The sequence below is a fragment of the Pituophis catenifer genome, unplaced genomic scaffold (genome assembly GCF_029215685.1).
Source record: "Pituophis catenifer annectens isolate HBS135680 unplaced genomic scaffold, rPitCat1.0.hap2 SCAF_4, whole genome shotgun sequence".
Lineage (NCBI taxonomy): Eukaryota > Metazoa > Chordata > Lepidosauria > Squamata > Colubridae > Pituophis > Pituophis catenifer.
Window position 1 is genome coordinate 982,182 of NW_027256884.1, and position 17,305 is coordinate 999,486.

Consider the following 17,305-nt stretch of genomic DNA (forward strand, 5'->3'; position numbering starts at 1 on the left):
AACAAATATTGACATGGTCTTAAAAAATTAGGAGTTATAAATTGAGTTTTCTACTTGCATTAAATGCATACTATTTATTCATTTAGTTATAAAATATACAACCCAGTAAATTTACAAATTTAATGAAACATTTTTATTTTAAAGACCAAAGAGAGAAAGAGAGAGAGAGATGGCTCAACAACCAGAGACTTATTTTGCAATTTCAGCAAATTGATTTGTATGAATACATCAAATTGTTAATGAACAATTTTTATTATAGAGTCTGTGCAATATATCAGAAGCATTCATTTTTTAAATGAAAGATAAATTTTCTGTTTCATACAAAATGAAACTAATTTTCTTTGCTGACTATCAGAAACATATAAGGAAACAATAAAGTTGAGTTCAAGAATGTAGAAAATATCCTATCAAACATTGGGTAGTTTAAAGACTGCAGGCTAAAAACAAAAATACCCCAAACCTTGCTATCCACAGAAGAGCCACAGTAGGCCTTTTCAATTACTTTTTAGAAACAGAAAGTGGGAATAAAAAGAAACTATTTCATATCAAATAATATTAGTCAAACTAGTGACACTGAAGCGTAGAAATACACTTAATAAATAATCTACCCCAAAATTGGAAAACAGAACAAAACGGGAGGAATGCAGAGATCTAGCACAATTTTTCCATCTTAGAAATCAATTCTTCACAAATTTTTGTGAGTTCCTTGTTTTCTTTTACCTGTTAAAGAAACAAAAAGAAAGCATCGTATGGTAGATGTTGCATAAATACAATTTAGAAAGTAACATTTATATTAACGGAGTTCTCCTTCATAGGAACAGCTCTCTCTGTGTACATGTACGTGTGTGGTACTTATAAAAAAGAAAATGTAGTTGCATATGTCGATTATACAAGGAGCTGTACACTTTTAAGTAGAGTTCAACTTGAATTTTAATAGCCCACACTTTCCAAATGTCAGCTTGGAGGGCAGTTTTTTCGTATGCCCCACAGATGAGTCCGACTGACTTGCAGGCTTATCAATGAAGAGTTAGCTAGAATTGCTACGTAATGTGACGGACGTGCCATAAATTCGCCATTACTGGTTTTCTTCTTTTAAAAACCCCACCCAGCGTGGGAGACAAGTCTTGCCTCCCTGGTCGGCCTCCTTGCTTGGGAAGAGCGGGGGCTCTCGGTTGGACTGACCTTTTGCTCAATGCTGCTCTCCAGCGACTGGACCCTCATCTGTTCTTTGCGCAAGCTGGCATCGAGGGCAGCCACTTCCGATTTGGCTTTGCTTCTCACCTGGGCAATCTCCTCGTTGGCTCTGCGTGGGAAGGAACAAAACAGCCACACACGTTAACTCAGTCAAGGTTTCTGCTTTCTCCCCAACTCAGAAGGACCCAGACGCCCAACTCACTGATCCAACTTTTCTTCTGCGTGAGCCTTCAGGGCCTGGTATCTCTGCTCTTCCTTCTTAATTCTCTCAAGGTAATCCTCCACGCATTTCTTCAGCGTGTCTTCATTCTAGAGGACGAGATTGGGTCCTTTGGATTTCACTGGCCAGGACAAGCCCCCACCTTCCCCGCTGTCTTCTTGAACACAAAGCCATCACACAAAACAATCCTCTTCGTTTGAATGGGAATATTATACCTTTGTTCAGTTTGAGGCTTTCAATTCTGGCTCTGCTAAGAAGCACTTAGATTTTGAAATAAAAAATGCCAGTCTTAGCTCCTTTCACCAGCATCATCACCATTGCTAAACTGTTGGTAATTAGATTCTTAAACATTCTTATGTGGATATTTAAGGTAGCATTTTGCCTGTTTTTGAGGCAAAAACTTTCTTTAGGCAAACCTGTTTTTCTCCAGTAGAGCAAATCTAGATATCTGATCAGATACAGAAACTGGAATTTGTTTAAAATAAATGTTCATTTAATGACACCTTTCTCTTCTGACCAATTAGTGTAATTAACCAGGAGACAATACTGGTTCCCTATGTAAAAAAGCAAATATCTTTAAAAAAAAAAAAAGCAGAAATAGCACCCTCCTATTGAAAATAAAGAGCTATTAACAGCATTCCAAAGAAAGACAGCAAAGTGTTTTAGGATCTATTTATACTCCTTCAAATATACAATTATCCCCAAATGTTTGAAGATTGATATTTGGCACAACTGTAGTTATTTATATTTTATTAGCAATGTAGGCAGCTCTGTTGTCGATTGCAAAGATCCTCATTCACGAAAAGGACACCTAAAGCTTCCTTCCTTTAAAGCCAAAACGCTTGTCATGAAAAAAACGAAAGTTTCAGGGAGTCAAAAGCAGCTCAGAGCAGAGCAGCTGAAGGAAAAAAAAAATCCGCTCACCTTCTGAAATCCTTCTATGGCCTCCTTTTGTTTTGTAAACCGGTTGAAGAATTCAGAGAAAGACTTTTCCAAGGCATTCAGGTCCGAGACCGCCTGCTGTTTTGCATCCAAGGCTTTCTGCAGTTCTTTTTTTGCAAGCTCCTTCTGGGTCTGACAATCCTCTGCGGAAAAAAAGTCAGTTCAATGGGCACAACCTTCTAGGACAGGAGCCCCCAGCCTGTTGGGAACTGGGCTGCACAAGCAGAGGGCGAGCAGAGCAAAGCTTTATCCGCGCATGCGTGGGATCTAAGGTTCCGCAACACCCCCACCCCCAGTCCATGGGAAAAATTCCCTGGTCCTTGGTGCCAGAAAGGTTGGGCACCACTGTTCTAGGAAATATAGAAAAAGCCAGAAGGAAATTCCCCCCAACTAAGACACTACCTATTCAATTATTGATCTTAAAATCTAAATGTCGATGGAGATTCTCAGTCATCCAAGTCATGGTTGTCCCAAAGGTGCTTTTCCAAGAGCAACTAGGCTTCCTGGTTTTTCTTCATCCAAGAAGCTTCTTCAGCTCTGGCTGGCTGGTGGGGAAAGATTTATATCCATTGCAGACAGCTGGTCATTTGTGTCCTTTTAGAGAGAGAGGACACAGATAAACCTCCAAGTAGCCTCAACGACTCTCCAAAAAGGAGGCAAATGACCAGCTGCCTGCAAAGAATAGAAATCCTTCCCTTCCCCACCACCCAGTCAGAACTGAAGAAGCTTCTTGAATGAGAAGCAAAACATCTTCAAAGAAAAAACAGAAAGTTCAGTTGCCTCTTGAAAAAGCACCTTTGGGACATCTTAAAATCTAGAAATTTTGGGCAGGGGAATCTAATCTCAGGGTCTCCCGACCTGAAACCCTCCCACTATCACTGAATGATGTTCCCAGTCTTCCTTAGCCCTCATCATAACGACTTGGCAGTACAACTTGTGTAGTGTCACAACACCTTAATCTAGCCATCCAGTCTGTTTTCTAGCCGACTGCAGATGAGGTAGTTTCATTCGTTCAAGTCTCAGGCACAAAATGCCAAGTCCAGAGGGGATTGTGGGATGTTGCTCCTTCCTCAGAAAGAGATATTTACAGCACCTCATCTGAACCTACCCATCACTTGTACGATGATGTCCTCAAACTCTGCAACAATTTTTCTGAAAATGAAAGAAGAAAATTATATTAACATGCCATCAGGATATTTAATCAAATGTCACACTGCTGAATAGGTCCCACTTTCTGTCAGCAAGTGCCTTTGAGACGTCGCCGTTCTCTGAAGACGGCCTTTCCTTTCACTCCCAGGCCCTCCTAGCAAAACTAGGCGGTGAAGGAGATGAAGAGAAGACAAAGCAAGAAAGGTCATTTGCCCTCTCAAAACAAAAGGTGGGCAAGACAAACAATTGGCAAAATGAAATCAGGAGAGGCATCTACAGCCTCATCTGTTACCGACTGCTGGTGAGGAAAGGAAGATTAAATCCAGGGGTTAAAGGCTCCTGGCTACAAACCAGGGGACGGGGAGTTCTAGTCCTGCCTTAGCCATCAAAGCCAGCTGGGTGACTTTGGGCCGGTCACTCTCAGTCTGACCCACCTGCCAGGGTTGTTGTGATGAGGAAAATAGGAGGAAAGAGGATTAGGTATGTTTACCACCTTATTTATATAAAAATAAGAAAGGAGGGATATAAACCCATCCATCCATCTCTGGAAAAACAATGCAAAGCAAAAGCATGCGACCTAATGCAGCCGTTCTCCCGGCCATCGTTATCCAATGCTGAGTCTTTTGCTGGCCTTTGTGGAGAGAAACACCAATTTATAATTGCATCACAAAACTAGACCAGAGCTCTTCATGACGTGAGGATTAAAGAAATGCTCCTTTTATTGTTGCGGGCATGGTATAACTATGCACCCCTGCTTGAGTTTCCTCCCCTCGTATGCAGGTAGTCCTTGACTTACAAAAGTTTGTTTAGTGACCTTTCAGAGTTACAATGGCAGTGAAAAAAGTGACTTTTGACCATTGTGGCATCCCCATCATCATATTAAAATTGAGAGGCTTGGCAACTGGCATGGACTTATGATGGTTGCAGTGACCTTCTAACGAGCAAAGTCAACAGGGGAAACCATTCACTTAACAACCGGGTTACTAAGAACTGCAGTGATTCACTTAGCAAGAAAGGTCATAAAACGGGGCAAAACTCACTTAAAATATATCTCACTTAAGAACAGAAATTGTGGGCTCAGTTGTGGTTTAAGTCGAGGACTGCCTGTACTGAAAACTCAGTCAAGGTGCAGCTATTCTGAGTTTCTTCCTCCTGCTCATCACAAGGCAAAGCCCAACCCATAAAACATACGTTCAAAAAAGAAAAGAAAAGAAAAAAGAAAGACAAAGGGCAGCCTCTCTTGCACACACCCTCCTCACCACTGATACCTACTCCATTTCTTTCTTTTCAGCATAGATCTTGTCGTGCTTCTTCTTCCATTCCAAAGCCTCTGTTTGCTTTTCTTGGATCTGAAACAGCAAAAATTCCCTAAGCCCTTAGCAAGAAGAGGTGGGTGGTTGGATTTTGGGAGGGAATGAAAGTTAGCTAGGCCACGTTTTTCCCCTGGCTTCCCTAAGTTTTCTCCAACAGAAGCACAACAGTCCTAGGACCACAGTCTTCTTTTGTCAGGGAAATTCCACTGGGGAAGCTGGATAAAACCCCTAGGATATAAAAATCTACCACAAGGCCCTGGAGCATACCATTGAGGGGACCAAATGGCAGCCGTGGAATTGGATGGCTTTGCAAAACAAGCACGTGGAAGACGGTCCTTTGTCGTGTTAGGTTTCCAGAAGAGCCCAGAATTTAGAGCCATAACGCTTACAAAGGCGGAATGGCTTGCATTGAAGTGGAATGCAGCAGGAGGGGCCAATTAATTTCCTCACAGGACGCTGCTACTGTGGTCCCCGCCATGGGCCGCATGGGGACAGCCAAAGGGTTGAGATAGCCTGGGGGGCTTGGAATGCCCAGGCTGGTCTAAAGCAAGGATCCCCAAACTTGGCCACCAACTGCCAGAATTTCCCAGCCGGCCAGCCGGGGAATTCTGAGAGTCGAAGTCCACAAGTCTTCCGGCTGGGTAATTCTGGGAGTTGAAGTCCATAAGTCTTAAAATTGTCAAATTTGGAGACCCCTGGCCTAAAAGATGGCTCCACCCATTGAATGGTATTTACGTAAGAAAATGATGTATCAATTTCCGGTAGAATGGGCATGGGGGGAGGTTCGAAACAAAGAGCGGAAAATTTCTTACCTTGGCAGTGAGGTTTTGGACAGCAGCATCCCTCTCAAGCTTCACCTGCTGCAAAGCTTCCTCCGTCTCCTTCTCACTGGGTTTCAGCACATCTGCCACAGCTTCCAAAGGCTGAGCGCAGGAGAACGGGGGCACCTCTTGATCGGCGGGGATGTCTGCAGGTGCCTTTGCCTGTGGCCAGAAACGGAGAACAGCTGCCGTGTTACTCGAGAAAAGCTCATTTCCTCAATGGTCTGCAGGTTGTCCTTGACTTACAACAGGTCATTTCCTGACCACGGTACTGAAAAAAGTGACTTATGATCGCTTTCCACACTTAGGACAATCGCAGCATCCTCATGGTGATGGGACCAAAATCCAGAGGCTTGGCAACTGGCATGTACTTATGACGGCTGCTGTGTCCCTCTGAGGTCGCATGATCCCCTTTGCAACTTCTGACCAGCAAAGTCCATGAGGAAGTCAGATTCACTTAACAACGGTGTTACTAACTTAACCACTGCAGTGCGATTCATTTAACAGCTGAAGTGACTCACTGAACAAACAGCTCGCTTAGCAACAGAAATGTTGGGCTCAATGGTGGTCATAAGTCGAGGATTACCAATAGTAAACCTAATTCCTTGCATCTTCCTATGTGGGAATAGAGGTTTCTTTGACCAATCGTCTTGAGCAGATCTAAAGACGCTTCTATGTATCTTCTATGGCATGAAATGGGAAGCACGAAGGCCCAAACTTCATTTGTCAGCGATACCTTGATGTTTTAAATCTGACAATGCCCCAAAGGGGCTTTTTCCCCCAAGAGGCCACTGGACTTTCTGGTTTTTCTTTGAAGACGTTTCACTTCTCAGCCCAAGAAGCTTCTTCAGCTCTGGCTGGATATTGAAGGATGGAAGGAGTTATAAAGAGCTGAAGAAGCTTCTTGGATAAGAAGCGAAACGTCCTCAAAGAAAAACCAAGGAAGCCCAGTTGCCTCTTGGGGAAAAAAGCCCCTTTGGGACAACCAGGACTCGGAGGACTGAGAATCTCCCAAGACAAATCTGATGATGTGTTGGCTTCCATTCTACAAACATTAAAGGGAACAAACCACCAGAACTATTTGGATGGCACTTACCAGATCTGGGAAAATGAGGCTGTCAAGCTCCACCAGTTTTTCTTCCTGTTCCGGTGCTTTGACTTCAGTGGAGGCAGTTTTTGTAGACGTTCTGCTTAGAAAGAAACAAGGGCAGACATGTTGTAGATCAGGTGTGCTTTTTTTCCCCTTACCTGTTAGATTTAAAGTAGTAATAGCACCTGCCTGTCTTCAACTTGGCTCAAAAGTTCAATGGTTGAAAACCAACCAACCCTGTAATCTCTCACTGGCGCCTCTTGCCTTTGTCAAGCTGGCAGCCCTGCCCTGCCCAGAAGAGGAAGCCAGCCAAGCCGGAGGGGTTTTAACACTTCTGCTTAACCTCCTCGTTGGGGTCGCCGAGTCTGGCCCCCAACTTCCTAGGATGGCAGCCGTGGAGCCCTTATAGGGGCCCAGACCCCTGTAAGACCAACCCCTGGGTTGATGGAGCCCCCCCCATCTAATTCCATTTAATTTCTGAGGTAGGTTGTTTCAACCATTGATTCATAGAATCAATCGAGTCATAGAAAGGCAACTTTGAAATGTAAATACTGCATTTAAAGAGGTCTCTAAATGAGCTTCTAAAATTCTCACTTAAAAAAATAATAATAATAAAATAAAGGCAACCCCTACCCATTTTGTAGCAATGCAGCTATTGGAAAAGCCGCTTGGTCAGGATCGGGGCCTTTCTTCTTAGGGCTGTCTCTGAGCAGAGGGTCAAACTTCAGGTACAGGGACTGCTTTCTCAAGACAGATTCCTTCAGCTGGAAGAAACGCACGTGTGAAGTCGACACAGGCTGCCACTTCGCACCTATTTTGTGTCTGTGTGGGCGGTTGTGCATAGGGCAGTGTCCTTGAACAAGTAATCTTACTTACCGAGGCCATTCCAAATTGCTCTAGATAGTCTATTTGGGTTCCGAGAACTAGGAGGAGAAACAGATGAGACGCAATACAGATCAAAACTTTGTTGCAGAATAAATTACTTTCAGAGACAAATAAAAGTAAACCCTTCCTGCAATTGATAGCTGCCTTTCTTCCCATTGGCCGTGTCATCCGTTTCACTATTTGCTGTTACCAAACAGAAAGTACTTTGCCAAAGCTTCCAATCAAAGACGATTCTGAAATAATTACTAACGTGGATTAACAGATTTAACACAACTGCTTCTCTAAATGAAGAACTGACCATGGCTTTCTCGCCTTCATTAAAACGGCATTTTCAGCCTGGTGAAACTGCCCGGGGGCTTATGGTTGCAGCACTTAGTTTTCTTCTCTCTTTTGAAACAGTGGGCAAAATCTTTTGGTTTATTAGTCTGGTGCTATTGTCTACAGGATTTCGGAGTGCTCTGTATAAATAACGTTCCAGGCTTCTTTGAAACAGGACAAGCAAAAACAAATAAACAGGGACATGTGACTATTTACTTAGTTTTGCTCATGGGAACCTTCCAATGTTGACTTAAGGCTCACACCTACCTTCCATGGGGGATCTGAATTCTTCATTTTCTGTAAAGAGCAGGTTACTCTCGCTCTCCGGTTCTGTCCTTCCGCAAAGGGCCTGGGGCAATGGGTCACCTGCAGGCAGCTGCCCATTCAGAGGCACGTCTCCTTGGTCCCAGGCCTCAGGTGAGATGCTTTTTGGCTTCTCCTAAGTAAAAAATATTTTGGGGGGGGGGAAGAGACATGTTCAGTAGGCAGAGGTTGTTTCCAATCGCACGCATGGCTAAACTTCTCCCTTTCATTCTGCTGAGCTGTGCTATAACAGCACAACGGGCGGTTATTCCACTGCAGGCAGATTGTCCTAGCAGAAGTCTTGTCCTGCTAATCTCGTTTTGCCAATCCCACAGACCAGCCCCCGGCCTCTCGTGAAATCAGCAGAAGCAGCAGCAGCTCAAACACAACTTCACTGTGGAGAAAGTGTCAAAGAACCTGACGAATAATAGCCTCGGAATAAATCGGACCAACAGTTTAACTGGGAACCCACGGAGGACCTGGTGTTGCAGAATCGGAGACAGTGGCGTTCTCTGCAATGCCCCCAGAAGCAGGGCCGATCTCTCTCTCTGCAAGGCCCGCGTGGCATAAACACAACCATGAGTTTTGGGACGATACCTGGGTTTCTTCTGGAGGTTCACTTCCGCCATCGTTTTCAGCCACAGCCTGGCTCTTCGCTAAAATCCGATCTTTAATCTCTTTCCTGAGCAACAGAGAAGGTTGATATTAGAACGTCTTGACAGAAACGATGTTTGACATTTCATTTTATTCCATTCCTGTAGCTGCTTAACTCAACCAAGTGACTCGAGGTGGCTGGCAAATCTTTTGTGCTTTTTAAGTCAGTCATTTGCAATTCAACACCTCTGTGGTTCTCCTGCTTTCTCTGTATCGTACAGCTAAGAAAGGTTTGGGGGGAAATTAGCTTTTTTCAAATAACTGGCAGTATAAATTACTAGTATGCCCCAAAAGTTCTAGGCTCAGAACCATGGTTTCAAGTACTCTGAGTTCAGAAGAAGCCACGAGGCTTCTTCTTTTCAGTTCATTCCATTCAAAAAAGCCCTCTGACCATTTTTTTCAAAAAATTAGACAGCAGGCAACACTATGAAGGTACTATCCATTGATGTACTTTTGTGATGTTGAAAATCTAAACATGGGATCAGAGGCTTAATTATTTCCCACGGTAAAACACACAAAACATATTATAATTTGTATTCGATCGGAATCCAAACTAATCAAAATGTTCCAACAGACTAAAACTTTCCATGTGGAGATCTTTGTTTTCCAGCTCAAAAGAAACTTTGCATTGCTTGCAATATTGATGAAACATGTTTATGCTTAAAAACTGGACAAAATCTAGCATAATGAAGTTAAACAAAACTTTGGACTGGCTAAAAGAACTGGATATTGAGCAAAATTTAAAAAAAACTGATAATGCAACCCAGAACAATTGACTAGATGCACACCACTTCATTTACACCGAAAGGTAAATTTCTGGCCTTCCCTGATTACAAGGGCTTTACCAATACACGCTACAGTATATTTCAAGGCTCAGATTAGCCCGGCTACAGTCCCCAAACACTTACAGGCTTCTGGGGATTAATTCCATTGTCTCAAATGTATCTGGTACTTTCGGTTCCTGTGTTTGCGGAATGTCTGCTTCATCTTTTGGGACATCAGATTTCTCTAAACCGGGTGCAGGACATTCAGTGGCTGGAATGTTGGGCGCACACCCAAAAGTGTCAAAGTCAGAATCAAAGATCATGCAGTCAGAAAGTTTGGGAGCCCAGCTCTCTCTCGTTTCAGTGCTAGTCTCCTTTTCAATGTTCTTTATTTCATCACTGTTTAGATTTTCAAAGCTCCCGAATTTTTGAATGGGCTGCAAGGGAGGATTTTGTAAGTAGAATATTGGTAAGGGCTCAGAGTTGCAAGTTCTGGTAGAAACAAGGTTTGGGGCATGATCGCAACTTAGAATTTGCTTGGAAACGTCATCATCGTGCAATAAGGAGTCCAGGAGGGAGAAAAGATTCCTGGTTGTGCAGCCTGCTTCCTCAGATGGAGGATTTTCAGGAACGCTTTGAGGAAAAGATGACGAACCACCTGAAAGGGAAAATCCAGTAAAATCTTCCCAAAGGGGCAGTTTCTGGCCGTTGGAAAAATTCAGGAGGTTGCCTGAGCTCTGAAATGGCTCAACATCATGGACAGTGGACAGGAAGCTTAGATCATCTGACAGATCAGGAATCAGGACTTCTCCTTCTGTGGGCACCTTCTCTTTTCCTGAAGGAATCTCAGTGGTCATTGTGGGTTGACTCCTGCTGAAAAGATACACAGCGTTCACTTTACTTAGTTTTAGAGGATACGGAAATTGAAGAAAAGGCGGTTTCTGTTTGGCACTCAGGAAGACCAAGGAGAAGAGGCTGTAATTCATGGGGCCCATTGTTTATTGACCAGGACATACGCTACCCACTTCTGAGAGCCTGTTTTGAAGCAGAGTATTTGTGTTTCCTTGGGTGCTTTGATTTTACTCTTTAACACCTATAGCTGATCTGATCTGAACTCCATGGGAATAATTTGGAAATAAATATTGAATGAAACCTCTGCAAGAAAACAACAAACCTCAGAGAGCAGGGCTCTCCAACCGTGGCCACTTTAAGACTTGGGGACTTCAGCTTCCAGCAAGCTGCCTGGGGAATTCTGGGAGCTGAAGTCCACAAATCTTAACGTGGCTATGGTTGGAGACCCTAGAGCACAATGACCCTACAGATATACACCAAATATATAGGTACCACATTGAATAATTATGCTCCAATTTCTGAATCTGATGCATTGGTGCAGTTTTCAAGATAGGATCATAATATTCCCACCCACCCCCAGGAAAAGCAGATTTTAAGTTTATATATTAAAATTTTGAAAACACGATTGGCGGAATAAAAGATTAAGAACTGTTTCTCTGGAAGACTAAAAAGTACAATGTTTTTCTCGAGTCTTTATATTAGACATGACTCTGGCGACTACAAGGAGAAACTTATGGAAATGACTTGTGCAAAGTCATACAGGTGGCTTCATACCTAAGACAGGCTGTAACTCAAATTTTCCCACTATTATTCCAGAACTTTACTAACTTGTATAGAAAGAATATTTGGTCTAGTAAAGTAAAAACGAACAGCTCAAAACAGAATATAAACCATCCTTGCATAACCCATTCCTAGACTCAACTCACAAATGATCTTAGAAGAATCCTGACATGTGTGGAAAAACGAAAAAGGTCTTCCCGTAGCCCATCGGACAGAAGGCAAGAAGCATCAAGATGTTTGACCGCAGAAGGTCCAAGCTAAGGCAACTATCCTTCCTTTCCAGACCGAAGGGCCAAGAACAGCCGCCATATTTAAATATGCTTTTAAACAACTAAGTACATTTAGCACAAGCCCCTCTTTCTCTGCGTAGGCTTCCAAGGGAGAAAAGTGCCAATTTCTACAGGGAAGGAACTCTTCCTTGTTTCAGAGGGGGAATTCTGTAAGGGAATGACATGCTTTTGGGGAAACAGACTGTCGTCTTGCCACTTTTTTGGTCAAAAATTCTCCAAACACATATTAGAGAAGTCATTACTCACACAGCAGTGCATGTAGGCAAGAGAAGATTGTCTGCGACAAGAGAAATTTCAGCCTTTTTCTTTCTATCTGGACTTAAGATCCTGCGAGTTTGAGGATCCCGCAGTGGTGTTTGGAAAGTTACCTGCAAAAAAAAAAAAAAAAAAAAAAAGGGGGGGGGGAATAACCCTGTTCAGAACAGCAGGGAAAAATCTTACAGCTGCATTTTTCTTTTTACATATTTAAGAAGACATTAATATTCAGCTATTCCATTGCTAAGAGACACTCAAGCCAGGAGCCCAAAAATAGTTCTGTTAAAAGTTCCAGCAATTAAAAAAAAAATCCAGAAAACTTTAAACACAAATCAGAGCTATAGTAAAAACTAAGCAACAAATAAATATTTATTTGTATCCCTATGTCTTCTACACAGTGCTGAGCTAACAAACCAGTTTAGAGCCAGTTGGTCTAATGGCTAAGGCACTAGGCTAGAAAGCTGGAGTCCATGAGTTCAAATCCCACTTTAGGCACGAAAGCCAGCTGAGTGATTTTGGGCCACTTACTCTCTCTCCTCACAGGGTTGTTGTGGAGAAAATAAGTATGTATAAATGTTCACTGCCTTGAGTTATTTGTAAAAACATTAAAAGTGGGATACAAATAAATAAAAACAATAAATAAAACATGCTGAAATACCAAATATCCAAGCCCACTTGGGCCTAAACGCATCTATTTTGCAACCCCCCAACTAATCGCTTCTTCTGAAGTGGTATTCAGCCGAATCTTCTGGTATATGGTGTTCTGTCTCCCGGCTACAAAACCGAAGATGCCTTTTCCCCCTGTTGCTTCTGTTATAAAATGGCTCTGATAGACCTCCATGCGTACCTTCATAGGCTTCACTATTCCTTTGGGTGGCAGATTTTCTTTCTGCGACAGCCGAAGGATAGAAGTCCTGCCTGTGGTCTCTGCAGACGTCAAAAGCATCACACAGTTTCCGGCCGCTAGGTCCTCACCGGCATTTTCTCCATTTAAAGCGTGCAGGCTCATCCTAAAAGGCAAAGCACGTAAAGCACATTATCTGAGAATTTTGCTTCAGGATAGCAGCCTTGGAATGCAACAACCTCTGAACACAGGTGCCCCGCTTCTTTCAATTAATTCACTGCTGGCAGCAGCTTTGAAACCTGCATCCCCTTCAGGTTTGCAAAAATGACAGCATTAATAAGCTTTCCCCATCAGCGGTCAGGACGGGGCCTTTCTCCATACTCCTTTGAAACACAGAATTGAAAATAAGGAATTCTAGCTTGAGCCAGACTATGCACCCAAGGCCGTTTTCCTGGAGAAGAAGACATTCCGGGGTCAGGAAGAAAATGATTGGCAACAATGCTCCCTTTTTACAACTCTTAATTAATCCCTTAGTTCAAGGTAACAACAAATTTCATAATTATACATTTAGCACTGTTGATGTTACCTAGTTTGGGTAACGGAACAGCTGCAAGAAAATAACCACACTCAGAGAGCAGCAAGGACTCCCTACTACTCTATACTGCAAGCATACAAATGACAAGTATTTTGATATTTATAAATAATTGGCATAACTTTGTCAGGCAGGAGGTGGTCCTTCTTTTAAAGTGCAGTGTTACTGTTTTATTATTTTTCTTTTTATTGCCCGGTTAACTGGGTTGTTTTAAATTGCGGCCAAAAATATTTATTTTTAAACTGTTTTTAAATTTTGTATGTTCTGTTTTATTCTGGCTGTTCACCGCCCTGAGTCCTGCTGGAGAAGGGCGGTATACAAATTAAAACAATATATATATATATATATTCATGCAAGTCTTGGTTGTATACTTGTACCCGTGAAAATCTACAAAAACAAAAATATATGTATGTATATATATGTACGTATGCGTGTGTATATTTTTATTTTATTGTAAAAATAGTAAAATAAATTAGGACCTCCGAGTCTGTTCACACCAACCCTAACCCTAACCCCGACTCTTCCCCAGGGGGAAGGAAGGCGGCTTGTTAAGGCAGCCGGGGGGGCCAGAGGGCCGGGGGGGCAGAGAGTCCAGGGCTGCCTTCCCACGACCCTCTTGACCCGCGAGCCCCCTCCCTTCGCCACCAACTCACCTGAGGAAGCGGGCTCGGAGCCCCTCTACGCTCAGCCGGGGGCGGGGACGGGGACGGGGGGAAGAAAACAACGTGGGAACGGGCTGAAGACGCGTGTCAGCCGGGCTCCCTCACCGCCGTCCGAGCGCCGCTGCCCGACCCTCCCCCCTCAACGCCAGCTCCCGTTTCAAATTTGAACGTCGCCTCTTCTCCGCCAATGGAGAGCTTGGAATGGACTGACGTCACGCACGAGGCGCTGGGGCGGAGCCGCCCGGGCGCTCGCGCATGCGCCGAATGACATCCGCGGGAAACCCCCTCCCCCACCGGAGGGAGGAGCTTGCCAGGGAGGCGTGGCCCGCACTTGGACGCGGAAGGCCGGAAGCGGCGAGCGGTTTGATGTTTAGCCTTTGTGCGTTTTGCACGCATGCGCGTGGTCCAGTTCGGAGATTAAAGCACTTATTGTTTTTATTTATTATTTATAAATCGCAAACTGCCCATTTGCTAGGGGAATATGGGGGGCGGAAACATTTAAATGAATAAATAAATGGATGTAAGCAGGCTGATTAATCCAGGGCGTTTTTTAAAACTAGAACAAAAGTTTGAGGAGCAAAACTCTCCAACCTTCAATCAATTTCAAGTACATATTGAAATAAAAATTACAAAAAAAATATTTTGAAAATGGAGGAATGGTGGCGGGGATATTCAGGGGTCAATAATCTTTCAAGGTACAGAAGTTCATATTATTAACCTCTGGTAGTTTATGTCACATCATGGCCCAACAACACGCTAACGATAGTGAGGGCTCCTGGGTCCTCCCTGAGCTTGCTTGTTTTCTTGCAGACGTTTCATGACCCAACTAGGTAACATCATCAGTGTAGAAGGGAGTGGGGATTGTGGAGTGGAGAAGGGGGAGGAGGGAGAAGAGGAGGGTGGGAGGAGGAGGAAGGGCTCCTGGGTGCTCCCTGAGCTTGCTTGTTTTCTTGCAAACTTTCATTACCCAAACTAGGTAACATTATCATTACAAAATCAAACATCAAAACATCAACATTATGCTGTTTGCTGTCAGTTTACATTCTGGTGTCTTGCTGGTCTGGGTGGGTGAGGGGTGCTCTTAGAGATTCCTTGGCTGGACTGTTTACTGATGGCTCTTTGGCAGTTTCTTGATTGGGGTGTTGCTTACTTGATTGTTGGTCTGAAATTGACCTTGGAGTTCATCTATGCTGATCTGGGTGCTGATTGACTGGTGGAGAGGGGCTGGAGTCCTTTTTGTTCTCTTTTGGGCTGGTTGATTGTCTCTTTTGCATAGTCTCTTTCCGGCTATTAATGTCTCTGTGTCTACTGATGGCTGATTTGTTAGGGTGCCAGCCAGGCTTCTAGAAATTCCCTGGCATTTTGGGACTTGGCCTGGTCTAGGATTGTGTCACATTTTCCCCAATTGAAACTAAGATTCAATCTGTCTCTATGTTGTGAAATGAAAGGATTTTCGTCATGCCTTTTCGACTGCCAGTTGGTGCTCGTGGATGCCTTCGGCCAGACTTCTGCCTGTTTGCCCTACAGAGAGGTTGTTGCAGTCCTTACATTGTGTGTTGTAGATGACTTCTGTTTTTTTCTTCTGGGGTTGCTGGGTCATTTGGTTCCAGGGACTTTTTGACAAAGTTGTGTGGGTATCCATTTTATTGGAATGTGTGGTATAGATGCTCCATTTCCTTTTTCTGCTGTTCTGGGTTCCTACAATGTGTTTGGGCTAAATAAAGTCTTTACACAGCTTCTCTTGTGGGAGATTGGGTTGTTGCTTTGGTACCAGAAGGGAACCAGAGCTGACAGTCAGAAGGCATGACAAAAATTCTTTAATTTCACAAGATATAGACAGATTTAACCCTAGTTTCAATTGGGAAAATGTGACCATCCTACACCAGGCCAAATCCAGAAATGCCAGGGATTTTCTAGAAGCCTGACTGGCACCCTGACAAATCAGCCATCAATAGACACAGAGACATCAACAATCTCTGTAGGCTATGCAAAAGAGACATTCAACCAGCCCAAAAGAGAAAAAGATTCCAGCACCTCTCCACCAGTAATATGCATAGATTAACTCCAAGGTCAACGTCAGACCAACAATCAAGTAAGCATGTCCCAAAGGAGCTTTTTCAAGAGGCAACTGGACTTTCTGGTTTTTCTTTGAAAACGGTTCCCCTTCTCATCCAAGAGCAAAATGTCTTCAAAGAAAAACCAGAAAGTCCAGTTGCCTCTTGAAAAAGCTCCTTTGGGACAAGACAACCATGACCTGGATGACGGGATTCTCTGTAGACAATCAAGTAAGCAATACCCCAATCAAAAAACTGGCAAAGAACCATCAGTAAACAGCCCAACCAAGGAATCTCTAAGGCTGCCTCCAACAGGCAAGACACCACAATATAAAATGAGAACAGCCCACTCCTTACTAACACTGATGATGTTACCTAGTTGGGTAATAAAATGTCTGCAAGAAAACAAGCAAATTCAGCACCAAGGAGCCCTCATTTCAACCCTTAGCTACAAATATTTTGTATTGGTAACACTAATGATTGTGTTAGTGATAGTTAAACATAATAAAATAGTATCTGATAGTACTTTATCTTATTGTATGGGGTTTATACTAGGGTAATAGATGAATCTCAGCCTGTATCTTTATGAAGATTCTGTGTCATCCAGACCCTGGTTGTCCCAAAGGTGCTTTTTCAAAAAGCAATAGGACTTTTGTTTTTTCCTTGACGAGAAGTGTTGGAAGAAAAGTCCAGATCCAGTTCTAAAGCTGGGGAAAAAATGGAGGCTGCTTAAGAAAGAAATGTCCATTTATTGATTGGCAGAACCAAAACACACACAGCGTGCAGTTCTGGGACAGTTGACAAAATGGTTTTGTATTTAGAGATTCCTGTTCTGTGCAAGAACATGGCCTTTAATATTCTAATGGCTGTTGGCTCTGTAGGCAGAAGGGGAAATGCAAATCCTAGGTGTTTGTCTGAGCTAGATAGATACAGATTAACAGAGTTAAAAGGGACATTGAAGGTCATCTAGTCCAAGCAGGAGACCCTACACCATTTCTGACAGATGGCAGTCAAATCTCTTGAAAGCCTCCAGTGATGAAGCTCCCACAACTTCCAAAGGCAACTTCTGTTCCATGGGTTGATTGCTCTGCCTGAAAATTCCTTTCGCTTACCTAATTGTGTTACTTATCTGGAGTCTCTGTCTGACCCAGTCTTTCTGACCGGATTACCAAATTTGCATTTCTAAAAGCTGGCCTCTTCAGTTTCTGCTTGGGTCAGGGAGACTGGGGCTGGTTTCTGCCTCCCTTAGGATTTCCCCCCCATTTCTCCTTTAGGGAAAACATTCTATCCTGCCTTTTTAATACTCCCCAAAATATTTCATTC

The 17,305-nt window shown here is 43.3% G+C and overlaps 1 protein-coding gene across 1 annotated transcript; it reads right to left on the reverse strand.

Annotated features, from left to right (window-relative positions):
• Nucleotides 1–232: 232 nt before the first annotated feature.
• On the reverse strand, nucleotides 233–13,958 carry TACC3 (transforming acidic coiled-coil containing protein 3). The gene is made up of 16 exons (XM_070943192.1): nucleotides 13,920–13,958; nucleotides 12,678–12,840; nucleotides 11,822–11,943; nucleotides 9,798–10,523; nucleotides 8,833–8,917; nucleotides 8,200–8,371; nucleotides 7,606–7,652; nucleotides 7,363–7,493; nucleotides 6,736–6,826; nucleotides 5,631–5,801; nucleotides 4,778–4,854; nucleotides 3,465–3,508; nucleotides 2,339–2,499; nucleotides 1,397–1,503; nucleotides 1,183–1,303; nucleotides 233–720 (listed from the first exon to the last, which is right to left on the reverse strand). Exons 2-16 carry the CDS (start codon nucleotides 12,837–12,839, stop codon nucleotides 652–654), a joined length of 2,286 nt encoding a protein of 761 aa, XP_070799293.1. The 5' UTR covers nucleotide 12,840; nucleotides 13,920–13,958; the 3' UTR covers nucleotides 233–651.
• Between the last annotated feature and the right edge of the window lie 3,347 nt (nucleotides 13,959–17,305).